The 25,549-nt window shown below is 51.0% G+C and overlaps 4 protein-coding genes across 4 annotated transcripts; 1 reads left to right on the top strand and 3 right to left on the bottom strand.

The window, feature by feature from the left end:
• Positions 1-529: 529 nt before the first annotated feature.
• On the bottom strand, positions 530-5,126 carry LOC112888650 (LRR receptor-like serine/threonine-protein kinase HSL2). The gene is made up of 2 exons (XM_025954924.1): positions 2,372-5,126; positions 530-2,280 (listed from the first exon to the last, which is right to left on the bottom strand). The coding sequence occupies exons 1-2, from the start codon at positions 5,004-5,006 to the stop codon at positions 1,934-1,936; spliced, it is 2,982 nt and encodes a 993-aa protein (XP_025810709.1). The 5' UTR covers positions 5,007-5,126; the 3' UTR covers positions 530-1,933.
• A 3,012-nt stretch (positions 5,127-8,138) lies between these two features.
• On the top strand, positions 8,139-9,698 carry LOC112890673. Its single transcript, XM_025957521.1, has 2 exons — positions 8,139-8,704; positions 9,241-9,698. The coding sequence occupies exons 1-2, from the start codon at positions 8,322-8,324 to the stop codon at positions 9,479-9,481; spliced, it is 624 nt and encodes a 207-aa protein (XP_025813306.1). The 5' UTR covers positions 8,139-8,321; the 3' UTR covers positions 9,482-9,698.
• Positions 9,699-9,801: 103 nt separating this feature from the next.
• LOC112890672 (acid phosphatase 1-like) lies at positions 9,802-12,418 on the bottom strand. The gene is made up of 3 exons (XM_025957520.1): positions 11,914-12,418; positions 10,936-11,145; positions 9,802-10,327 (listed from the first exon to the last, which is right to left on the bottom strand). Exons 1-3 carry the CDS (start codon positions 12,327-12,329, stop codon positions 10,150-10,152), a joined length of 804 nt encoding a protein of 267 aa, XP_025813305.1. The 5' UTR covers positions 12,330-12,418; the 3' UTR covers positions 9,802-10,149.
• Positions 12,419-14,396: 1,978 nt separating this feature from the next.
• Positions 14,397-25,302, bottom strand: LOC112888616 (solute carrier family 40 member 1-like). The gene is made up of 8 exons (XM_025954881.1): positions 24,769-25,302; positions 24,312-24,462; positions 16,370-16,566; positions 15,822-16,265; positions 15,569-15,740; positions 15,228-15,476; positions 14,958-15,085; positions 14,397-14,833 (listed from the first exon to the last, which is right to left on the bottom strand). The coding sequence occupies exons 1-8, from the start codon at positions 24,909-24,911 to the stop codon at positions 14,818-14,820; spliced, it is 1,500 nt and encodes a 499-aa protein (XP_025810666.1). The 5' UTR covers positions 24,912-25,302; the 3' UTR covers positions 14,397-14,817.
• Between the last annotated feature and the right edge of the window lie 247 nt (positions 25,303-25,549).

Here is a 25,549-nt window from a genome sequence, read left to right as displayed (position 1 = left end):
AAATTATGACCTCACTCGTAACAAAAATCATAGTTACAAATTCATTTCCAAAGATAGGCGCCACGTTTCCAAATTATCCATTTTGCAGCTACGCCCTATATATTATTTATATGTTTTCTTTCCTTTTTTTTGCGAGATAAAAGAGAGTTTCATTAGCTTGGCGATACAGAGTTACATTCGGAGTTTCGGACTCAAGCAGACCAATGACACTCGCAGGTGTTTGCCCAAGCCAGACTCGCAGCGTGATATTGTTGTGGACTGTCCACACCCTCCAAAGGACCACCTTAGTAATAAGGTCTCTTTGTTCCGGTGAGCACTGGTCCAATAGCAGCAGCCAGTCATCAGGTCCAGAGTGATCAAACAAGGGTTCATCAGGTAAGTAAAGGCCAGTCTTGACTTACCACGGCTGCTCCCTGCTCGCGACGTCATGCCAAGATTTTTAATTCATGTCTACGTACAATTTAGCTGCTATGCTGCCTCATTTAGCTCCGGTACTTACCAGTTGGTTGATCCTATGTTTCTGGTTCATTTTGTTTAGTGATGTTGTTGTCTTTTTTGCATATGTAAACCCCAAAAGTATAATCTGTGTTATCCTTAAAAACTGTTAGCATCAAGGTTACATCAGAACTACTTTAAATCACCTACTGGCTGGTATGGTATCTACAAGCCGCTAGAAGCAGTTACCGGCAGTAAAACCATCTGTTACAACTTGTTATGTTATCCCTCCCAGTGGCTTGCCTACCTCCAAAAGATACATCTTAGACCTAGAAGCCACTTGACAGCAATGTACAGAACGAAGTAATATGAAATATGGTCATTTAGATGGCAAAAACCAAGCCTAGCGGCCTAGCGGGCTCCACCACGTGAGCATGAATTTAGACTTCGATTGTGGTCAATGAGGAACGGGTATGCAAGACCAAGAGTATCTTTCCTACACTACTCTACACCATGCATACTTGAAGACAACTGTTGCTGCTAATCATTCCTTTTCCCAAGTCCCACCAAAGCAAAGTGCATCCTGTGTAACGGCTATTGATCACCAATAGGATATCGACAATGCAGGTTGTAAAACTCAACTACATATAATAAATATAAATATTCATTTATTTCTACACTCATGTAACCATTGATATTTCACTTATCCCATTCTTCAATCCTTGTTAAGTGGAACCCTAGAGGATTCAAACAGCAGATGTTTGGTAAAGATGGTATAAGGGCAATAAATTCAGGCAGCCAAATAAGATGTAAAAGAGCATTCTATTGCCCTGTTTTAATAGGGCATAGGCAACAGCATAAAAGGAGCATCAAAACTATAACCATCACTGTAAAGATTATCTAGGGTGTAACTGTCAAGATTCCACCATTGAATAAACGAAGATGGGAGGCAACCGTTATTTATACAGAAGCGGTTCAGACATATGGAGGCAGTGGTGGAGCCAGGAATTAGACATAGGGGGGGCCAACCAAAGAAGAAAAACATCTTGTTGAAAATCAATATGCCTAAGAATCTATTACATACTAATTTTTTTCATTCCTTATGTATGCATCGAGCATCCGAAAGCATGCAAATTATTTTTCCATGACCCATATAATTGAAGTGTAAACTACATGAACAAATATTTAGGGATGCCTAGCCTTAGTACCATGGTCTCAATGGGAGCTCCGCACACCAAAACTTTATTTTGGTGTTTGAATTTTGTTCTTTCATATAAATACCCAATCAGGAGCTGGCCAATCATAATTTGGCCCGCCATTATTTATGCCGACCAAGGCAAGAGCTAGTCAACAAAACGAATAGCTGGCCAATGTGTTGGGCGGGCTCGAGCTAAGAATCGCGGCCCGCCATAAAACTTTCGATGTACGGGAGGTATTGTTTCAGTTGCTCCTCCGGCGCTTGCTGCATTCGGCGCCTCGATGAGCTGCTAGCAGCCTGCTACTCCACTCTGCAGGTCTCCGCCTCTGCGGGCACCCGGCAGCACCGTACGAGTTGGTGCAGGACATCCTTCATGGACGGCCGCGCCTGCGGTTCCTCCCCGGTGCAAATCACGCCGAGCGTGAACACGGACACGACGTCCTGCAGGCAGGCCGTGTCGTCCCGGATCTCGACATCGGCGACGTCGTCGAACGGAGGGCCTTCCTGGTACCGCCGCCACGCCCACTTCGCCAGGCACAGCTCGGCGCCGCGGTCGTTGGCGACCTTGCCTGTCGCCAGCTCCAGCAGGACGACGCCGAAGCTGTAGACGTCCACCTTCTCGCTCACCCTTGCCATGTACCCGTATTCTGCAAACAATTCTCCTCCAACTCAACATATATGCTCAGATTGTCGCATAATTGAACTGGCATCGCCATGAATTCGAGCTTCGCTTCTCACCTGGAGGCATGTAGCCGAACGTCCCGCCGTTGGCCGACACGGACTCCGGCTCGCCGGCCTTGGCAAGCATCCGGGCGAGCCCGAAGTCGGCGATCTTGGCCTGGAAGTCCGGGCCGAGCAGGATGTTGCTGGACTTGACGTCACGGTGCACGATCGGCTGGGAGCAGTCGTGGTGCATGTAGCTGAGCCCCCTGGCCGCGTCGACGGCAATGGCCAGCCTCGTCGGCCAGTCCAGCGGCGCCGGCGCGCCCTCGCGGCCCCGGTGGTGCAGCCACCGGTCGAGGCTGCCGTTCTCCATGTACTCGTAGACCAGCAGCTTGGCCTCCTGGCTGGAGATGCCGCAGAGCAGCTTCACGATGTTGTTGTGCCGGATGCTGCCCAGCACCTTCACCTCCGACTCGAACTCCTTGTCCAGCTTCTCGTCCACCTTCCTCGGGTTCCAAATCCTCTTCACGGCCACCATCCTGCCGGCGCCCTCCTCGTCGCGGCCGAGGTGGATGCGGTACACCTTCCCGGACCCGCCGCTGCCGATCTCGTTCTCCTCGCGGATGTCGCTCAGCACGTCCGACCCGGTGAAGTCCAGCTGAGTGAACGCCGTCACCTTCCAGTCCGTCACCTCTTGGCTCTCCTTCCGGCGCCGGAAGAGCAGCCAGGCGATGCCGATGCTGCTGATCAAAACGACGCCGGCGATGCTCGCGAAGAGGATGATCAGGCCCTTGGACAGCACGTCGTGGGCGCCTCTGCCGCCGCCCCGGCACGTCGGGAGGTTTGTGCCCGAGCCCGCCCTCGCGCAGAGCCCGGGGTTGCCGAGGAAGCTGCGGTCGTACGCCGCGATCTGGAGCAGAACCGGCACCTCGCCGGTGAGTTGGTTCGATGACAGGTTGAGCGCGTCGATCAGGTTGCTTATATCTGATGGGATGCCGCCGGTGAGCAAATTGTCGGACAGATCAAGCGTCGTCAGTGCTGGGAGCGTCCCGATGCTCCCCGGCGGTATCGCGCCGGAAATCCGGTTGGCGCTCAGGTTCAGCGTATTGAGCTTCTGCAGCAATTTGATCGATGTCGGAATGGAGCCGGTGATCCGGTTGCCGGGTGCAATCAGATCAGTAAGGTTGGCGAGCTTGCTCATGTCAGACGGCAATTCGCCGGCCAGCCGGTTGTTCTCCGCGTGGAACACCTTCAGCCCCGTTGCCGACGTCGGGACGGATCCCGAGAACATGTTGTTTCCCATCTCAATTCGTGAGATCTTGGAGGAAATCTCGGACGGCAGAGTGCCAGTGAAGCTGTTGTTCTGGATCATCACCGTGGTCAGCTTCGGGAACGACCATACCTTCGCCGGGAAGTCGCCGGATAAGCGGTTGTTGGAGAGCATGAGGTGGTTTATCGTGACGCAGTCGCCGAACTTCGCTGGGAATTCGCCTGAGAAGCTGTTGTCGAAGGCGACGATGTTGTAGAGCGTTCCACTGGCGCAGAGCCCCTCCGGCAGCTGGCCGGAGAGGTCGTTGTTGCCCACATCGAGGTTGGCAAGCGGAGAGTGCTTCCCGAGTTCCGGCGGGAGCTCGCCGGAGAACTGGTTGTCCTGTATCCGGATGTCTCTGAGCCGCGGTAGCAGCCCGACGGTCGCTGGGATCGCGCCGGTGAACTTGTTGCTGTAAAGAGCTAGAAAGGTGAGGTTCTTGAGGTCGCCGAAGGCTTCCGGTATCTCTCCGGTGAGCTGATTCGTCGACACGTCAAACTCAACCAAGCTCATCGCCGTGACGTTTGAGGCCAGCTCGCCGGAGAGGCTGTTGTTGTACAAGTAGATGTTCTGAAGGTTCGCGTGCTGCAGCACCCACGTCGGGATCGAGCCGGTGAGCTTGTTCGACGCTAAGGAGAACACCGTAAGCTCCGTGAGGCTGGAGAAGGCCTCCGGGATCTCGCCGGTGAGGTCCATTTTGTCCATCCAGAGGTAGGTGAGGTTGGTGAGCTTGGCGAACTCCGCGGGCACGGGCGCTGGGGCGAACAAGTTGTCGGCCAGCGTGAGGACCTTGAGCCCGGCGAGATTGCTTATCTCGGCCGCCGGGTACGCGCCCGCGAAGCGGTTGGTGTGGAGCAGCAGGGACTTGAGCGCCGTGAGCCTCGCGACCGCGGGAGGCACCTCGCCGTCGAAGCCATTGACGGAGAGGTTGAGGTGCTCCATCGCCGGCGAGAGGCCGTCGATGTCGCGCGGGAGGGCCCCCGAGAACTGGTTGTTGGAGAGGTCGAGGAAGCTAAGCGCCGCGCAGGCGTAGAGCGCGGCGCTGGGGAAGGCGCCGGTGAGGTTGTTGTAGGAGAGGTCGAGGCGGGCGAGGCTCTTGAGCGCGCATACGGACTCCGGGACGGAGCCGGTGAGGTGGAGGCGGGACAGGGTGATTCCCGTGACGGCCCCGCCGCCGCCAGTGGCGCAGGTGACGCCGGTCCAGTTGCAGTGGTCGGGGGCGGCGGCGGGGTCCCAGGACTTGAGCTGCGGGGGGTCGCCCCAATCCTTCTTGACGGCAAGCAGGGTGTCGTGGTCGCCGGCGGCGGGCTGAGCGCGGCTCTCGCCGGCGAAGAGAAGGAAGAGGAGCAGGACGAGGAGCACGGGGAAGCGGCAGCAGGCGGTGGAGCTGGAGCCTGACATTATTTTACTTGGAAGCTTCCTAGGCGGTGCGGTGAGGTGAGCCGAGCTGCCGAGCAGCTGAGGTGGGGAAGGGGGGAGGAGGGAGTGAGCCGTGGGAGTGACCAACGGGGTGGCGTGCCTTTTATACGTGTGAAATGGTTGTAGTCTCCGGTCAATGGGTCAACGGTCGAAGCGAGACACCGAGATGGGCGAAAAAGGCACCTAGTTTCTGGTTAGAGATGGCAACGGGCACGCGCCCGCTAGGCACCGAGATGGCGACGGACTTGCCCATACCCGTAGCCGTCACGATAAAATACACCCGTAAAGAAACCCATACCCGCTACCGGGTACAGATTATGTCCCAAATCCATACCCGCACGGGTGGCGGGTACCCGCGGGCTGCCCGTGCCCGACAATCTATTAAGTACTCAGCCACTTAGATGTATCAGCCAATAGATACATACATAATACCGAGGCAATAATACATGATAAACATCAATAAGACTGATAGTGTTCCACAAATCATAACACCATTGATCACATCAGACATCACAAGTTCACAACTAGATTAATATCCGGTTACTGTCCACCATCCGTAGTATGGCACCGCTAGTTCACTACATTAGACATCAAAGTTCCAAAATAAACTTATTGGACCATAATAAAATGAGTATATGATGTGCATTCTTTATATTATGTCGGGTTTAAAAAACCTGTGGGTTTGCGGGTTCGGGTGCTACGATCCTATACCCGTACCCGCGTACCCGTTGGGTACAGATTATCACCCATTAAGAAACCCACGGGTATAGATATTAGCCCGTACCCGTACCCTAATAGAGTAAAAATTTGCCGGGTTTCGGATGTCGGGTACCCGTTGCCATCTCTATTTCTGATTTTGGGCCTGAATTGCTGCCTAACCTTCACTTCTAATGTGGCCTGATCTTGTCTTCTAGTTCTGTATGTTGGCTTTGTGAGCAGGCTAAAGAAAGGCCCAATTAATCATCAGGACAGTTGAAACGAAGGCCCAAACACCCCTTGGCTGATGTTCTCTTTTTGAAGGGGCCTTAGGGAGTTGGGGTCACGTGGAATAAAACATCGACTACCTTTTCTGAACATGAATAATACTTTTTTTTCTAAATTATTAGCTATTTTAATCTTTTTAATATATAGTTTTTGTTATATACTTAGATATAATATATATCTACATGCATAACAAAAACTATACGTCTAAAAAAATCAAAATAATTAATGATTTGGGATGGAGGGGGTAGTCGGCTAAGAAAAATGAAATAGCACTTTTCCTTTTTATTATGGAATATGACACTCACATACATGTACATACAGAGCCTATATGGATTTTTCGTTTGAGACTCCAATGAAATTATGACCTCACTCATAACAAGAAACCATAGTTACAAATTCATTTCCAAAGATAGGCGCCACGTTTCCAAATTATCCATTTTGCAGCTACGCCCTATATATTATTTATATGTTTTCTTTCCTTTTTTTTGCGAGGTAAAAGAGAGTTTCATTAGCTTGGCGATACAGAGTTACATTCGGAGTTTCGGACTCAAGCAGACCAATGACACTCGCAGGTGTTTGCCCAAGCCAGACTCGCAGCGTGATATTGTTGTGGACTGTCCACACCCTCCAAAGGACCACCTTAGTAATAAGGTCTCTTTGTTCCGGTGAGCACTGGTCCAATAGCAGCAGCCAGTCATCAGGTCCAGAGTGATCAAACAAGGGTTCATCAGGTAAGTAAAGGCCAGTCTTGACTTACCACGGCTGCTCACTGCTCGCGACGTCATGCCAAGATTTTTAACTCATGTCTACGTACAATTTAGCTGCTATGCTGCCTCATTTAGCTCCGGTACTTGGATGTTTTAGAATCACGCCGCCGTGAAACCACTCCATAGCCGGAAAACTGCAGACACGGAAGGTAGGAAGAGGTGTGTACGTGTACAGGTCTTGCGAGGCAGCACGCATCACCAGAGGCGTCGGGGCCAGGCGGCCACCACCAACGCCGCCAGCCAAGCTGGGCTTTGGCTGGTTGGGTTGCCGTCCAGGTGCTGACGCCTCGCTGGTCAGGATCGACATGGTGACGAGAAGCGCTAGCTGGTGCTAATTCAGTCAAAAGATATTCGCATGCGTGCTTGGACGAACTTTTTGAGCCAACGTGGATGTTCATTTCATTTCATTTTATTTGTCTCCCTCCTTTTGCTTTCTCGACGTTTCATGATTTAGTGTGTTCTTATCCATCACGAGATGCTGGCCATTGTAGTATTCACAGCACTTTAAATTGGATGGTTTAAGAAACGTAAACATTGCAGGATAAATTTGTGGCCAGCTGCTTAAATTAAATTGTAGGCTGCCTTCCTTAATTATCATAAGCACGAAACATCATAAACTCTCATGGACCGATGATCATTATCCTTGGCTAGCTAACCCAGAGAGAGAGAGAGAGAGAGAGAGGCAGGCTCGCCCGCTAAACCTGCAGCAGCGACAGCCACGATCGAGATGTTTGAGCCGTGCACGTACGGGCGCCACGCCTATCTCGATCGAGCCGTACGTGCTGAGGTAGCAGTAACTACGGCAAATTTATTACCACCACCCGGATCCACTCCCGCGCGTACGGACATAGCATGCATGCAGGGGATCCACGTGGAAGAGGATCTGATTCGTCGCTGCTTGGGTATCCGGCGGGATGTCGACGCGACCAAGCGAAATTAAGGAAGGGAATAGATGGAGTGGTCAGGGAAAATATTTAGGCTAGCTGGGAAAAAATTGAAAAAAATAATAATAACACAAAATGCGGAGGAAAAAGCATTTACTCGCACGAGGCGATGAGGAAGCAGGGACGGGACCCACCGTCATCCGGTCAAGCAGCCCGCGCGGTAAGGAAAAGCAAAACTACGGTGAAACAAAAGAAACTTTGAATTTTGACGCTCGTCCGATCTGAACCGTCCACGGTGCCATCGCGCGGCTGGATGGATCCGTTCCCGGAGGTGGCGGCGGGCGTGGCGCCTGTCACCATCCATTTTCCACTTCTCCGCCCCCCCCTCCCGTTGGCGATCAGGCCGCCGAGCCCTATCCGGAGACGATGAGAGAGAGAGGACACCCGCCCGCCCACGGAAACGTGCATGCCATGCATATCCACTCCCCCCTTCTCTCTCTCGCCTTGCCAATCCGGTTCTTCCATCCAGCCAGCCCATGATCCCCTCCGCCCCCGGCCGCCTCGCGCGTATATAAGCGGGCGCGCGGACCCCGACCGGCCGGGGACCGTGCGTTCCGAGCTGCTCGCCGTGCGGCCGTCTGCTTCCGTCCGGGGCGATCGCGATGGGGGACGACGATGATGCTTGCGAGGCGGCGCCGGCGCTGCATGGCCGACGGCGGCGGGGTGCGGCTGCGGAAGGGGACCGCTGCGGAGGCGGCAGTTGGGTGTCTGGGAGCACGGCGGGGTCCGCGGCCGGGACGGTGTCTGGCGGATCGTCGGCGACGACGTCGTCGCTCTTCTCGTCGACGTCGAGCCTCACCGACGAGGAGGAGGGCGGCGACGGCGCGACGTCGTCATCCCGGCCGGATCGTGACGTCTCCTCGTCGTCCTTGTCATCCTTGACGTCGTCGGGGTCGGAAACGATGCAGATGGGCGGGGCCGCCGGGGGTCCGGCCGGGCCGCTCTACGCGCTGTCCACGATGCTGGAGGATCTTCCGGCTCTCAGGTACTACATACACGCCTCAAAAAGCCTACGATCAGGGTCATTGTGCGATTGAGGATCTGTTTTTGCTGCGCAATTGGGGTACTAGGAATAAGCTTTAGGTTGTGATTTAGTACTTTATAGGTCTTGAACAGTTAGCTCCGATCTTTTTGGCTGATGATTCAGCATTAAACTTCGTGCAAAATAAGTGCAAAAAATGGTTTACAAAAGGAAACCTACTCATCAGTTTCTGAATTTCCTCCAGAGCTCAAGTCATTCTCAATTATGACGTAAATATATAGTTGGAAACCTGATTTCACCAATTCAGATTTCAGATATTGTGTTGAATTCAAACTAGAGGTTACACCATACCGTTGCGCAAAACAGTCCCAACTGAAACCATTGGATCAGTGGTGACCGCCCGCTATTTTATTTACCCAACCATGATTCCATTATTGAACGTGGAATTACAGTCTCAGCAAACTGAAAACAGCCTGAATATAGCATGCCTCACACCAGTATCATCATCTCTGACAGCTAATTAAACTCGCTCACTGCAGAACAGGGCTGTCCAAGTACTACAAGGGAAGATCCCAGTCCTTCACGTCGCTGGCCGATGTTAGCTGTGTGGAGGATCTCGCGAAGAAGACCGCCCCTTACACCAGAAGAAAGAAGCAGGCGCCCAGGTGCTACGCGGAAGTGCTGGGCGCGAAGAACCGGCTGTCAAAGACGATAGCCAAAAAGGCGCCGAGGGGCAAGCCACCTGCATACCAGGGCAAGAGAGAGATGTACAGATGCTAGGCCATGGCATAAAAAATGTCGGCGGCTCATGCCAATGAAATGAGATGAGTACAGCACTGAGAACACGTTCAGTCGGCGACCTCCTTGTGTTCCCTCGTCAGTAGAGCTTTCTGAAATCGTTTTATTTGCCTCTCATGTTCTGTGGTCACTGTCCAGTCTGTGTCTGCATCCTTGATTGGCTGAACTTAAAAGCAGAGTACATTCTTGTCAAGCTTAATCCCGGGGGCAAGGACAGCACAATTTCGGCCATTTGAATTTACAGTAAACTTACTGAAAACACCACACAAATTGACGAGAGAAGCAGCATGTATATCTGAATATACTCAAATTTATAAACTTAATTGAAAGTTCATCTTCTTCAACTTTGAAAATAGATGCTTCACAAATGAAGGCAATTTGAACGGCCACACAACTTACATAACCACAAATCCTTTCCACAATTCCACAGTATGGAAAAAGATGAGTAGTTACAAACCATCATCGGGCAGATTCAATGCCCTCACGCCCCAGCGGTTTTTGACATGCTTGAGGATAAACCCAGATTTATGTCTAGAATGATGAGTTGATGACTAATGAAATCTTTACAATGAAAGCAGTGCAACCAAATATGATGGTAGGAATGCCCTGCCAAAGGAACAGCTATTTCCTCCACCGTTCCACCAACAAAATCAACTGATAAAGTACATTGGATTTGGAAGCTTAAAGGATCTCGTGGCCATTGGAGATCCTATCAAATCACTCCACTGATCCCCTGAATTTCCAAGTATCTTGAATCCTTCAGCCTCCGTTGCCGCTCGTCTCTCTGATTTGTACTTCACAGCAGTCTTGCCAATATCAGAAGGTTGCCTGCATAAAAAATTATCCTTTGATCAATAAACACAGAATGATGATTTGCATAACAATGGCAATAACTTCACATTTTTTTGAAGTGCTTGCACTATAAAATAATCTCCAGATGCCATGTGAGAAACCTGCACTATCAAAATTGCAAAATGGGCACTTAAAGCAGAGTTTTTTTTTATGGTTGTACATCTAACCAGTACAACAGCACAAATAATTTGAGGATAAGTAACACAACATTGGAGTAACAATAAATTACATTATATGCGACTCTTTGAGAGACATGGCAAACAGTCTTAACAACAGTGTAATACTCAACTGTGACAAGATGGAAATACCAATATAGCAGAGTTTATAATGTATTATCTGATATTGATCTATTATAATCATCAAAGCATCACTGGGCCTGAGGTTTCACGTAAATCTGGCATCAGCCCTTATAAAGAAATTCTCCACTTCCCAAGCAGGGAAACTTTGAAGCCTATCACTGGAATTTCTCAGGTTAGACATACGACATGCACTTCTCAAAAAGTTTCTTCTACGTTCTAGTATACTCCAAGTCTCCAACTGACAAATCTGCAGATATATTTGGATACAAGAGTTGTAAGAAATACCTTAGTATTAGTTTTTCCCATGATTGGTATCCAGCAAACAAAAGATTTGCTTCTGTCGAATTACGCTGGAATTCAGTCCGGCCAGTCAAGAGGATAACGTGGAAACCAAGTCCCCGAAGCTCATTGTACAGTTTCAGGCTAGATGGTAATGCAGGCGCCTTTGCTGCATCTACCCATTCATCAAAGGAGGTCTCATTGAATTCCTGTGATCTGAAGAATCAGGGGAAAATGTAAACAGGAGTAGCATTCCAAGTTTCCAACAGAACACTAAACATTGTCATGCAATCCATTGAAAGAGCTAGATCAAACAACCAATCCAATGGTACCTGAACTTCTTAAAATAAGTATGTCCAATATCAATTGAGTTGCCTTGGAGGAAAGATTTAACGCCTTTCTTTTGTTCTACTGAATAAACATTATGGGTATCCTCCAAGTTACTTGCAGAAATTCACCAGACGCTTACCATGAATTGGACAATGTGTCATGCTGAATAGGATTTAAGGATAGCCTTACAAGATACAGTAAAGTGGTTCTACTTCTCAATTTCAACAGCTAGTCCCCAAAATCCTATCTGAAAGCAGAAAACCCCATAGTGGAGAACAGTGAAAGTTTGACTTTCGGAACACACAATCAGTTTAGAATTCAGATGGCAAGTAAATTTTGTCCCGAACATTGAAATGGCATGTTTCATTCATGCAGCAATGTGCTTAGCAATCGAGAAATCCCGCCATATCTTAATGCAATAGGCGAGATCGATAATGTAAGGCATTGACTAGCTGAACGACCAATGCCAAACCCCATAGTGGAGAACTAGAGATAACCCAGAGAAATGCTTAAAAGTTCTCAAATCACACCAATTTGCACTGAAATATACGCTTCTCAATCACCAACCGGCAAACGCAGGCAGGAATACCCAACGTGACAAGCAACTACGGCCAAGCAAGAAACAGAACCATGGCTCCAAGGGAGTCAACCTACCCCCAGCCATTGACGGCGTAGTAGGGCGCGTTGGAGAGCAGCGTCTCGTCGACGTCGAACACCCACGCGGGCCTCGCGGCGCCCGCCCCGGCGGCGGCCAGGGCGCCGGAGGCGAACGCGAGGGAGTCGGCGGCGGCGACGGCGGAGTCGGACGCGTAGCGGGGGCCCTCCATGTAGCCCCGCACGAACGCCGCGCAGCGCGCGGGGATGGCGCGCCAGGGCCCCGCGTTGGACGTCTCGACGGACAGCCTCCAGCTGTCGCAGAAGAGCGCGTCGGCGTCTTCGCCGGAGGAGACCGCCGCCGGGACGTCCGTGACCGTGCGGAGGACGGACCGGGGGCCGCTCGCGCTCGCGGCGGCGGAGGACGCCGCGGCGAGCGCGAGGGCGAGGGCGAGGACGAGGGGGAGGAGACGCATAGCGCCGCCGCAGGGGAGGCGGGTGCTCACTGGATTGGGGGTGGGCCGCGGAGGTGCGGGCGGGACGGGATATTCCGGCGTGGCGTGGCGGGGCTCTGCAGCTAAAGCGAGGGATGGGTCGTGACTCGTGACTCGTGGCTGACCAGTGGGACCCAGCTACTAGACGTACTACACAGGAAGCAGGGCCAAAGAGGAGGCGAAGACTGCTGCGCGCGTAGCACTGCCGGCGGGACCAGTGCCGCTGCACGTGGGCCCTCCGGTGCCTCCTGGGACAACCGGACAAGGTATCGGTGAATGGATCTGCACTCTGCCGATGGCACGAAATGATGCGGGGATTTCATGAGGTGGGGCCCAAAACAATCACTGTGCGACAGGGTTGGACAGAATTACCCGAACCCGAACTCCAAATCCGAATTACTTGAATTCGATCCAAAAAATCCGATATACCTAATCACTATCTTAGATAGGAAGTTAAGAAACCTAAATTTAATCCGGAAAATTCGGATATTCAACGCCGGAACCTAAATTTTCGATTGACACGAACATTATTAAAAATCTAATAGATCGTGGCCCAAAACACTCATCCGACCCCCACAGCCCCATAGGAAAGTTATTAGCCCGATTTGTTGATCGCTGGTTTGTTTGATTTGTACAATGATAGTGATATGTTGATCTTGCGTTTTATTTTAGGAATTCCGCTACATGTAGACTAATGGGAGAGACAGAGAGACCAGGTATTTTAGGAAAATCTGAACCCAAACCCGATATTCCAGGTACTCAAAAATTTGGATTTTTCTTTTTCCGGATAAAGACCGTATAGCTGTTTTGAAAAGTTGAATTTTACAATACCTGAATTACCCGATCTTCCCGAGTGTCCACCCTAATATAAAAACATCCGCACGATGCTATAAATATAATAATATTATCTATAAAATGTCTATAAAGAAGAATGCAGAATACACAGGGTGTGCTTGGCTCTCCTCTAATCTAGCTCCTAGGTGTTCCTCTAGCTCCATTCCGCTCCACCTCGACGGTTCAGCCGTTTGGTAGCGCTTCTCCCTCGTCCCCCAGCTCCAACTCGCGGGCGCGGACGAAATTGGAGCGGCACATGCTAGCTGTAGAACATTCACCCTCCCCTCACGCTCTCTTCCCTTGAGCCGGCGCCTCACGGTAGAGGAAGTCAAGGAGGCCATGGAGGTGAAGGATGAAAAGAGTGCCAAAGGAGAGCCCGCCACCGCTGCCGCTAGCATATCGAGCTCTTGCTCCTGCGAATCAAGCTTGGCCGCCGATGGATTGAGTTCGGCATCCGGTCAACCGAGCTCTCGTCCCGTGAATCGAGCTCATCCGCCCACGAATGGAGTTCAGGTGAGGGAAGCGAGGCACGGCGAGTAGGGAGGTGAGAGGAGCAGGCATGGGCAATACAGTTGGAGAGGGGCGACGCATACGGGACGGAAATGGAGAATGGAGACGGATCCTCTCCCCCGTGTTGAAAAATATGATTGGAACGGTGGGACACTATTTGGCAGCACTCCCCTCAATTCACGCAGAGCGGGAGCCGAGTGCAGCTAAACGTGCCCATATATTACATTTTAATTAAAAAACACACAGGGGTAGCTCTTACTAGTGGTGGAACTTGTCCATCTGGATTCGAGTTGTCGACTCGGCATAAATGCTTGCATTTACTTAGATTTATTTTAAAATTTAACCGGTGCTATTTTTTACTAGTAGGCAATATACCCACCGCCAACTGTCTAATCTTTCAGTGGTAGACGATGCGTCCATACATCTCTGAGATGATGCCTGACCCTGCTGGATGCAGTTCGGTGTGGATATCCTGGTTTAGAGGACCCCAGCACTATTACCTTGAGAAGCTGCAGAGTAGAAAAATATAAGGCATTTAGGACATCGACACAATCAACGAGGTAGTTGTGCTTCCTCTTCCAAATAGAGCAATTACTGATGCTGGAAAGGGGCCCAATTTGTTTTACTGTGTCCCCAGTTGGCTCGCACAAGTTATGGCTTGCATAACTCCCAAGGGGCACCTGTTTACTGTGGCATCTCATCCCATGTTTAATGTAGATTTTCCTGTTGCTTCAGCATTTTGTTCTCAAAACTGCAAGCATGGAACCACGATAAATCTCACCATGAGCTCAGATTCATGTTGATTCCCCAAACCACCACTTATCTATATATTCTGCAGCTAACAAACTTGTTCCCAGCAGAGTACAAGCCCAGCCCCCCGCCCCCCCAACCACCACCACCACCACACACACACACACCCCACAACCCACAATCTTGCGACGCGGTCGCTACACGTACAACTTTGTATACACTGCACATGTGGACATCGGAACTGTCAGTTTACAACACCAGCCAGTAACTCTGTGTCTGGTTGCTTCAAACCCGGTCTCAGGTGACCAATTGGCAGTAGCCAGAAGCAGGGCAAATTCTTTGCCGACTGCGTTCTGATCAACCGTCCGGAATCAGTTCAGGAAACTTTGATCCTGCATCGGCCGGCAGCCAAAATAAAAGCAAGTGAGATGCAGACATCATCAGGAACTGGGTTGGTAGCAATGCCGTCACTGGTGGACTATTAGGTAATCCATGCCCGCCAGGTCGATCGCTCACCAGCTGATCCTGGCGAGGATCTTGTCGAAGTGGAAGAGGTGCTTGCGCACGCGGTGGACGTGCAGTGTGTACATGGCCGCCGCGCAGGTCACCAGGAAGAACGACAGCACGATCAGCTCGCTGAAATCCTGTTCAAAGTGTGCACAGATTTAAGCCATCTCATATGGCTGGGTTTAGAAACCTATTTTTAGAAAAAGTGTGTTGAATCGTCATCTCTTCTCTTGTTGGTATGTCAAGTGCAAATGTTTAGTTCATGGGATTGGCACTCACCCTGGGGTCGGAGATGATGATGCCCATGATGTAGGTGAGGAGGTCGAACACGGACTGCAGCGAGCTCTGCACCCCGCCCACCACGCACCGCTCGTCCTCCGGCACGCCATCCTGCATCAGCTGCATGACGGCGAGGTCGAACATCCAGAGCCCCAGCCGCGACGCCGCGACGCCGGTCATCAGCATCCACGCCGACGCCACGCTGCTGCTGGCCCAGATGGAGGCCACGCACACCAGCAGGCAGCACCACTTCGTGGCGCGCACACACACCACGCCGCAGTAAAATTCAGCGAACAATTCGTTGGGAGCTACTGACAGTTTGCCAATCACCTATGGATTACCTGCATCCAGATGGACCAGAGCCCCGTCCGGAGCGTGGACACCCGCGAGTGCACCACCGGGTACAGCAGCGTCGCGCCGATGCCGACGACGGCGCTGAACCCCCGCGCCAGACTGATCACGTACGCAGGGATGCCCTTCCAGTCCAGCGTCGCCGTCATCAGCGTGCCAAAGCTGCAAACAAAAATTGCATTCGCCAAAGGCGTTCGTCATCTCTGAGTTGTTCAGAGTTCATCGGAGTTTCAGTTAGCTTGCCTCAGGACGGTGAAGTAGAGGAAGGCGAGGGCGACCCCGGGAAGCGCGACGTCCTGCCTCACGTACACCACCCACGACTCCCAGCAGGGTATGATCGAGAGCCGCTCCGTCAGCCTCGTCCTCCAATTTGCCGCCCTCTCGGCCGGCGGGGCGGCGATCTCCTCCTCCGACGGTAGTAGCACGTCCGCTGCCCTCAGCCGGCCGTTCTCCGCGGCGAGGGCGGGCACGCCGTTGTACACAGAGACGAAGAGCCAGTACTCGAGCCCCACCGAGGCGACGTTCCACAGCGCCAGCGCCGCGGCGGAGGCCTGCGCGGACACGAAGCTGAAGACCAGGCCGGAGAAGACCGGGGCCAGCAGCTTGCAGCTCAGGTCGATCCGCCGGACTACCGAGTTGATCCCCGTCAGCACGGCCGGAGGGTGCCCGCACGAGATCACCACCACCCTGCGGGATGCTTATTGTAAAGTGTTGCTGGCTTGATGCATTTGCGTTCACTTGGGTCTCTAAGTTCTCAGTGAACAAGGGAAGAAGATGCCGAGAGATATTACCATTCTCTCTCGATCAGGATGGTGCCGGCAAGAGTTGAGAGCGCTGCAAGGGCGCCTGACACGTTGGTAACGACGACGACCGCCATGAATACCGGGAAGCTGGTTGCTTTCAGGTCGTCGTAGACGAGCAGGGCGGTCACTGAGGCTCCGGCGACGATGAAGGATAAGCTTTGGACTAGCAGCCATATGCCCAGAACCTGAAGATAAACACATTTGTTTGGTGCGATTAATCATATCTGTCGTACAATGCTTCTCCTCACCCCATTTCACATCTTTCCATATTTTTAAGTATTTCATCTTAAAGATTAAGTATTTATTATTTGTTTGTTGTCCAGAAAACTGTTTTAGTTTTGGGCTGCAGATCGAGTCATCCAGGTGGTGTTCATGATATTTGACTAGTACACGAAAATTTCCATCGGTTTGGAAGTTGGAACGATGGGCTCTTAACACCTTTTTCTGCCCATCGGAGCCTTCTTCTAGGCTATGCAAACAATGACTCCGATCCACACCAGAAATCTTTTAGGTCCGGAGCGCAGATAATTCCAAACCCCCAACCCGAATCCCGAACCTGAACTCTAAGATCGCCGGAGCACCGCCCATAGCCGGAGTTGGAGTTATTACTTCGTTCATCAGTTTTATTACTTTCTTGTTCTTTTCCTTTTTCTTCAAAATTCTCAACCAACAGTTTTATCCCCGCATCCTGTATTTCCAAATCGAGGAGGCTCTCGCATTAAGCTTAAATTGAGAGCCCCCTCGGAGTCTCGGTTTAGATTTTGCCTTCTTATTAGGTAAAGATTTGCATTAGAATACTCTCCTACTGTTTTTGTTGTAACTTTTATCCATTGAGCGAGAACTTATCCATAGTAAAGATTGCATGACAAATAAAAGTGAGATTATAAGGACTGATATCGCTTAAAAAGACATAAAAATGATTTGATAAAGGAAAAGAACATGACCATACCGTTCCAAAAAGTAAGATTAGTTTTATTAGCATCTACAATGCCAACTAAATGTATGTAATTTTTCTTTTCTGCTTTTGTCCTGGCTCTGACTAGCCAGTTTATCGGAGTTTGTTTCCTAGCTATGCTATGACAGCATGTGTGATGTGTTCTCGCTTGTTGGCTGTAGTCATTCGTTTGTGAATGATCAAAGCCGGAACTTTCCATATTTAAAAAAAACTAAATGTACCATCAAGGTATTATTTATGGTTAATTTAATGAAACTAATTGGATGTTGTAGATATTGATGTATTTTTCAATAAACTTGATCAAAGTTAGAAAATTTTGATTTAGAACAAAACTAAAATATCTTAAATTTTTTAATTTTGAAACGGAGAGAGTAGAAAAGGCTACTCCTAATAATGCCCTTTTTTTTTTACAACTACAGCTCCTTCTAAAATGGCTCTTACTTTGGCTTTGGTGGTGAAGCATCTTTTTTTATTTAGCTAAAGTTATTTTTGAAAACGCTTTGTAAAATGGCTTCTTAATATCATTGCGGGTAATTTTATGACCACTTGCTAGGAGAGATAGGAGAAGCCGGTGAAGCTATTTTTTTTCCCTCTTCCTCTTTAGTGTAAGCTGTTTTTTAAGCTTCTCACAAGCTTTTGAAGTTACCTCTTTGGTAGGGTTTCATCAAAAGCCGGTATAGAATCCAATCGCGAGAAGCCCTATCAAAGAGGACCTAAATGATGCAACACCTCCTATTCTGCAAGAAAATATCTATGTAAAGATAGAAAATCTAGACTGTGTTTTGAGTCTGGATATTTTATATGTAGGAATGATTGACATGTAAAAATCATCAAATAGTAGCTCTATTTGCCAACACCCCCCAATAGCGCAGTACTTATTATAAGACAAACTATTGACATGTCTTTGCCAACAATATAGAGTGTAGGCTAGTTTCCACACCTTTTTGATATATTAAACATGATTTAATCAACAGAGTGTCGAATTCTATTTCTTTTAAATAAACAAATGTAAAAGTTATGCCTGAAAAGTTGTACTTACCTTTGATACTTCACCAGAATGATGTATGTATTTTTTGTACTAATTTTGAACTTATAACAATGTGTTGGAAATACACACAAATTCAATTTTATAGTAGTGTCTTAAGCGAGGGGCGTTGCTTCAAACATCGTAGGAAGAAGCATCTGGACTGACTATTGCGGACGACTACATCAACACCTATGCTTGAGTTAGAGATCTGATTAAAAAATGTGCCAAATCAAAACTTATTTAGAGATATAAAATGATCCCAAAGCCTACAGTAAGTCATCGTTGTTTAATTATTGACCAGAATGTATCAATGATGTTGAAGAAAAACATGAAATAGGTATAGGAACTTAGGTGCTCAAAAGATTTCACAAATTTATTTATACTGATTCTAATGTGAAGCTTGCGTATGATCTGTCCACGTGTTAGGGCTTATTTATTTTTATGCTCATACACATGATGTCTACATGTTATGTATATTTTTTTCTTAACAAGTGTGCTAATATTGCATGAGATATAAAAACTTCTTTTCCCTAATCCGATTTTAGTGATTAATTACATCATGATCATCATTACTTGTCTTCCAGTTAGACACATCATCTTATGCACATGTCTGAATTTGTAAGCACGGTTCTTTAATTTTATTTGAATTTTAGAGCCCATACCCCTTTGCCCCCCCCCCCCCCCCGACTCGCGCACGGATACTTTGATCATTTCAGGGTTCATCTATGAAGTTTGGCTGTGTAAATTGTGGCCAAGAATCACACGGAATTTCATCAAACTTGCTAGAGAAGATACAATTTTGAAAAAGGTGTACCAAGCACGTCCTAACTGTAACCACTTAGAAGAAATTCCGTGCTCACTGCCTAATTATCTCAAGCAAGTAACCATGAATAAATGAAACACAAGGGTGTTAGCAGCTGACACAACGGCCGTCTGCAAGACCCGCTCGCGTCACGTCCACGCTCGCCACGCCCGCGTCACTTGCGCTCACCACGCACGGCGTCACCCGCGTTGCCCGCTCCGCACGACGCCTCGCGCTCCGCCTACAATCCCGGCTGCAGTTGCAGCTCGTCTCTGTATATAAGCAGCACTCCGGTGATCAATGAATTGTGCGGTCGATCCAACTCTTGCTCTCCTTCTCCTCTCGGATTCTCACCTCTTTCATGGTATCAGTGACCGGACGATCATACCTGTTCACGTCCTTCCGCTGCCATGGCTTCCTCACCATCTCACTCTGATTCCTCCGTCTCCACCACCGGCGCCGTCGCCCTGCCCCCTACTCCGGCCTCGGTGGTCCAGCAAGTGAACATCCGCTCCCACGTGCCTGTAGTTCTCGACCTCAATCAATCGAACTATAACCAGTGGAGGTGCTTCTTTAACTCCGTCCTCAGCAAATTGGTCTCGGGCCGCATGTCTTCTCGCCGCCGCCGACCGCCGACCGCGATGCCAAGTGGCTCCAGAACGAGCACAGCATCGTCAACTGGCTCTACACAACGATCAACAAAAGCGTCTTCGACATTGTCTACAAGCCACATTCCTCCGCCTACTCCATCTGGAACGACATCGAGGGCCTCTTCCGTGACAACGAGCTGCAGTGTGCCGTCTACCTCGAAGCCGAGTTCCGCACCCTGCAGCAAGGCGACCTGACCGTCACCGACTACACCGCCCGCCTGAAGACCCTCGCTGATAGCCTTCGTGATCTCGGACAGCCCGTCTCCGAGCCCAGCCAGGTGCTCAACCTCCTTCGCGGATTGCACCCCAAGTACCGCCACATCAAGCCTGTCATCACCTCCAAGTTCCCTCCACACACTTTCATGAGCGCTCGCTCATATCTCCTGTTGGAGGAACTCTGCGACAAGCATGACTCGGCGGCGGAGGCCGGCTAGGTGTACAACGCCGGCCACAACTCTTCCCCAAGCAACGGCACCACCGAGAACTCCGGCGGATCCGGCTCCTACCGCCACAAGCCGCGCCACAAGAAGCGTGGTGGCGGATCCAGATCATGGGCCGCTGGCGACAATCCATGTACCGGACTTGTGCAAGCCTGGCCCATGCCCTTCCGCGCGCCAGGAGTCGGCATGCTGGGCCCGCGGCTTTCGTTCCAGCCGCAGCAGGCCATGACAGCCCAGCACCTGCCCAACAGCTCCGGCCAGCTACCTCCAGCGCCTCTAACCTGAGACCAGAACGCCTTCTTCAACGCGCTCTCCACCGCCGGCACCCAGACCCAAGCTCCGCCAAGCTCCTCCGACTGGTACTTGGACACCGGTGCCTCCACGCACATGTCCAACAGCTCCGGTAATCTCCACACCCGCGTCCTGGCTCATCCCTCCACCTCTATCACTGTTGGAAACGGTGCCAGGCTGGCTGTTTCTCACTCAGCCTCCACCTCCATTCCTAAAAATTCCTCTCCCCTTCTCTTGAACAATGTCCTTGTTTCTAATTCCCTTGTCAAGAATTTGGTCTCTGTTCGTAAGCTTACTCGAGATAACAATGTATCCATTGAATTTGATCCTCATGGCTTCTCTGTAAAGGATATTCCAACCCACAAGGTGACGCTCCAATGTGAAAGCACAGGCGACCTCTACCCCCTGCGTTTGCCTCCGCAGCTCGCTCTCAGTGTGTCCTCGGAGGCAGACCTCTTGGCACTTGCGGCTTGGACATCCAGGGCATCACATTTTGTCTCAGTTAGCTTTTGATTTCCACTATAATAAGACACACCAATATACCTGCCAATCATGCAGATTAGGCAAACATGTTAGGTTGCCGTTTACCTCCTCCACTACTGTTACTTTCTTTCCCTTCCAGATAATACATGCCGATGTTTGGACATCACCTGTGTTCAACCTTTCCGGTTACAAATACTATCTCGTTCTTCTGGACGATTACACCCACTACGTACGGACGTTCCCCATGCGACAGAAATCCGACGTCCTCCCCATCCTTCGCGATTTTCACACTTACATTGGCACCCAGTTCGGGGTTCGTCTACTTGCTTTGCAGACAGATAACGGGCGCAAGTTCGACTCCACAGCGCTACGCTTGTTCCTGGACAACCACGGCGTTGCGTTCCGGCTGTCGTGCCCGTACACCTCCCAGCAAAATGGGAAGGCTGAGCGGATACCGCGCACTGTCAACGACTCGCTGCGCACGATGCTCCTCCACAGCGGTGCCCCAGCTTCCTTCTGGGCCGAAGCACTGGCAACCGCAACCTACGTCATCAACCGGCGCCCATGTCGCGCCACCGGCGCGATCACCCCATTCGAGCTGCTGTTTGGCGTCGCGCCCGACTACAGCACACTGCGCGTCTTCGGTGCCCTCTGCTTCCCCAACCTCTCAGCCACAACGACACACAAGCTTTGCCCGCGCTCCACCACATGTGTCTTCCTAGGCTACCCGCCTGACCACCGCGGCTACAGATGCTACGACCTCGCCACAAAATGCGTCATCACATCCCGTCACGTGGTCTTCGACGAACACCAGTACCCGTTCCGTACTCCCCCGCTGTCGACACCTCCCCTAGCAGCAATCACGCCGTCACCAGCAGATGACGCAATGCCAGCAACCCGTGTCGTTCCACCCCAACCGCGCCATCCACGAAATCGTGACTGTGCACCGCTCACGCCATGCGAAGCTGCACCGCCGACCAACACCCACGACGTCGCGCCCTCCAGCGCCAACGACGCCACATCGTCGGCAACGCCGCCACCGCCACGAACTCCTCCGCCCACACCGCAGCCGTCTCCCCACCCGAGGCTCGTCAACACCACATGGTCACGCGTGCACGAGACGGAATTTCCAAGCCGAATCCAAAGTACGCGATGACGGCGACTACACCCACCATCTCTCCGGTACCAACGTCGGTGCGCAGCGCCTTAAAGGACCCTCACTGGCTCGCCGCCATGCAAGACGAACACAACGCTCTGCTCCGCAACCGGACCTGGACGCTGGTCGATCGTCCTCCGGGCGCACGGGTCATCTCCGGCAAATGGGTGTTCAAGCACAAGCTAAACGCTGACGGCTCCCTCGAGCGATACAAGGCCCGGTGGGTGGTCAAAGGCTTGAATCAATGCCCCGGTGTCTCACTCTATGGCCTCCGGCAAGCCCCACGCGCATGGTTCACCAAGTTCTCCGAGTTTGTCATATCCATCGGCTTCTCGCAATCCTGCTCGGACTCTTCCCTGTCTGTGCTCCACTACTCCATAGGCACAGTGTACCTCCTTCTGTACGTGGACGACATGGTTCTGTCGGCGTCATCCACAGGCCTCCTAGAACATATTATGGCAAAGCTCAAGTCAGCCTTCGCCGTCAAGGACATGGGCAACCTCAAGTACTTTCTGGGCATCGACATCAGGCGCACCGCGAATGGCTTCTACCTCTCCCAGGCCAACTACGTCGATGATATCCTCGAGCGAGCTGGAATGTCGAACTGCAAGCCCGTCGCCACACCAGCCGACACGAGGCCCAAGACCTCGATGACTGACGGCAAGCCGATCGCCGACGCTAGCTTCTACCGCAGCATGGCCGGCGCACTGCAATACCTCACCGTCACACGGCCCGACATCACCTTCGCCGTTCAACAAACCTGCCTCCATATGCATTCACCAACGGACGTCCACCTCGCCATGCTCAAATGCATCCTCCGCTATGTCAAGGGGACACCTACTCTCAGCATCGCCCTCCGCGCCGCTCCGTCTCCAGAGCTGACTATGTACTCAGACGCGGACTGGGCGGGTCGCCCAGACACCAAACGCTCGACGTCGGGTTTCTGCGTGTTCTACGGCGACGCACTGATCTCCTGGTCGTCCAAGAGACAAACAACGGTTTCCCGGTCTAGCGCTGAGGCCGAGTATCGAGGTGTTGCGAACGCCGTCGCAGAGTGCTCCTGGCTCCGACATCTCCTCGGTGAACTCCACTCCGGCGTCTCCAAGGCCACGATCGTTTTCTGTGACAATGTATCGGCGGTCTACATGACTCGGAATCCAGTCCACCACAAGCTCACGAAGCACATCGAGCTTGACATACGCTTCGTTCGGGAAAAGGTGGGCCTAGGCGAGGTCCGTGTTGTCCAAGTGCCAAGCGCACGCCAGCTCGCGGACGTGTTCACCAAGGGCTGCCAACGGCCCTCTTCTATGACTTCCGGAACAACCTCTGCGTCGACGTCGCCAACGCCGAGATTGAGGGGGTATTAGCACTGACACAACGGCCGTCCGCAAGACCCGCTCGCCTCCGCGTCATGTCCGCGCTCGCCATGCCCGCGTCGCCCGCTCCGCACGATGCCTCGCGCTCCGCCTACAATCCCGGCTGCAGTTGCAGCTCGTCTCTATATATAAGCAGCACTCCGGTGATCAATGAATTGTGCGGTTGATCCAACTCTTGCTCTCCTTCTCCTCTCAGATTCTCACCTCTTTCAAAGGGAAAAGGAAACTGCTTCACATAATGGTATTGTGCTCTCACCACCAACTTGTGTTTCCATTTTCAGTTATGTGTAATTGTGTATGGATGGTTTGGTATTGCTATTTTTCTACTTGGCTATCTAGTTTCTTTCTCTGTCATCGGAGGTACGTAGCAGTTCGTTGTTCATTAATTTAATTGCATCCAACATTTTCACCTTCCTCACATTGAATCTATGAATCTTACTTTTGGAAGATGAAGTTATTTTTCTTCAGTCATGAGGAATGTAACAGGCTTTATTCCTTTCAAATGTCTAGCGCTGTACATGCATGCTAATGGAAACAATTCATTTTGTTTACTTTTGCAGTATGGCTGCGTGTCCCCAATGTTGAATGGCTCGGTTGTAAGCATCATTTTGCAATTGCAAAGCTATTTCGTCAATCAGACCAAGCCAAGCACTATAATAGAGTAGTAACATGAAATAATTTCTCCATGACTCCATGGCGTCGTTTATTCATCTAGCATAATATAGTAAAAACATGGTGACAATAGCTGACCTGAAGGTATGTGAGCTTGTCGACGAGTGTCCCAACCATTGGGCCGAATACGGCGACCGAGGATGACTCAACGACCCCGTAAATCGCCGTGAAGAGGAGGGAGCCCGGCCAGATGCGGATCATGTAGAGCCCAACTGAGAACTCCCACATCCTTTGCCACACAAAAATGAAATGATGATCTTATCTTACTGCGTTAGGAGTTAATAAGCATTCAGTATTCATGCATGGGTTTGGCTGATCTGAATTCAGAATCAACCAGAAGGGGACTACTCTTCTTTCTGTCAGATGTTTTTGAAAGGTGAAATTCTGAAATAAGAATGAAACAAAAAAAAAAGGAAATGAGACGAGGCTGGACACATTGGAGCAGCAACCGGGATCTCCCGACCAAGATTCATCTCTGTGATGGTTTGATCTCTCTCCATTGATCACACGAACACGAGAAACGGACTGAACGCACCTGGCGCCCCATCTGGCGAGGGCGTGGCCGGCATAGAGGCGGCGGAGCAGGGACGCGTCTGGCGCCGGCGAGCCCGAGCCGCTCCAGCTGCTTCCAAGAAGAGGCGCGAGCTGGCCGCCCTCGATCGCTGCATCTCCCTCCATGTCCGCAGCCGCGGGCGGCGCGCCCTCGCCTTGACCTGATCCGCACTTGTCAATTAACTACTGCTGCGACGACCCGCCCTGTCTTGCAGCTTCTTCTTCCGATCCCACTCGATCAGTCCTCGGTCGTATAAAAAAGGAGACAGATTTGCCTTCGATCCTCCTCTCGTGGCGAGGCGGCATGGAACATGGAGGAGATGACAGACCAACAAGCGCTAACCCCCAACTCGCAAGATACAAAAGCATTAGGGTGACGTGCGCCGGGACTGTCACGTCGCCTGAGGCAGTTCAAAACAAGAGGAAAGATACAGGAGCTGTCCGGAGGAAGAACCAAAAACCTCTGGCGCGGCGGTGGCGGCACTGGGATTCGCGGCGGATCCATCCAACATTTCCAACCTGCTCCAGCAGGCGATGTATGCACGGCAGTATAGATGACGATCGGGGCAGCGTTTCCTTTTAGTATGTCTCCTTTGCTTTATTGGTTTGGCTGACTCACTCTTACATCATTAAATGGATCTAGCTACGGGTCAGAGAGATTCGCTGTTCCTGCTACCTCATCTTCAATTCAATACTACACTATTATAGTGGAAGTAAGATAATCTATCTGTGGCAAACTTCAGCCAACATCTGCTCTAGTAGTA

The sequence above is a fragment of the Panicum hallii genome, chromosome 4, assembly GCF_002211085.1.
Source record: "Panicum hallii strain FIL2 chromosome 4, PHallii_v3.1, whole genome shotgun sequence".
Lineage (NCBI taxonomy): Eukaryota > Viridiplantae > Streptophyta > Magnoliopsida > Poales > Poaceae > Panicum > Panicum hallii.
The sequence above is the reverse complement of the archived record's forward strand: the minus strand, read 5'-3'. Positions and strand labels throughout refer to the sequence as shown.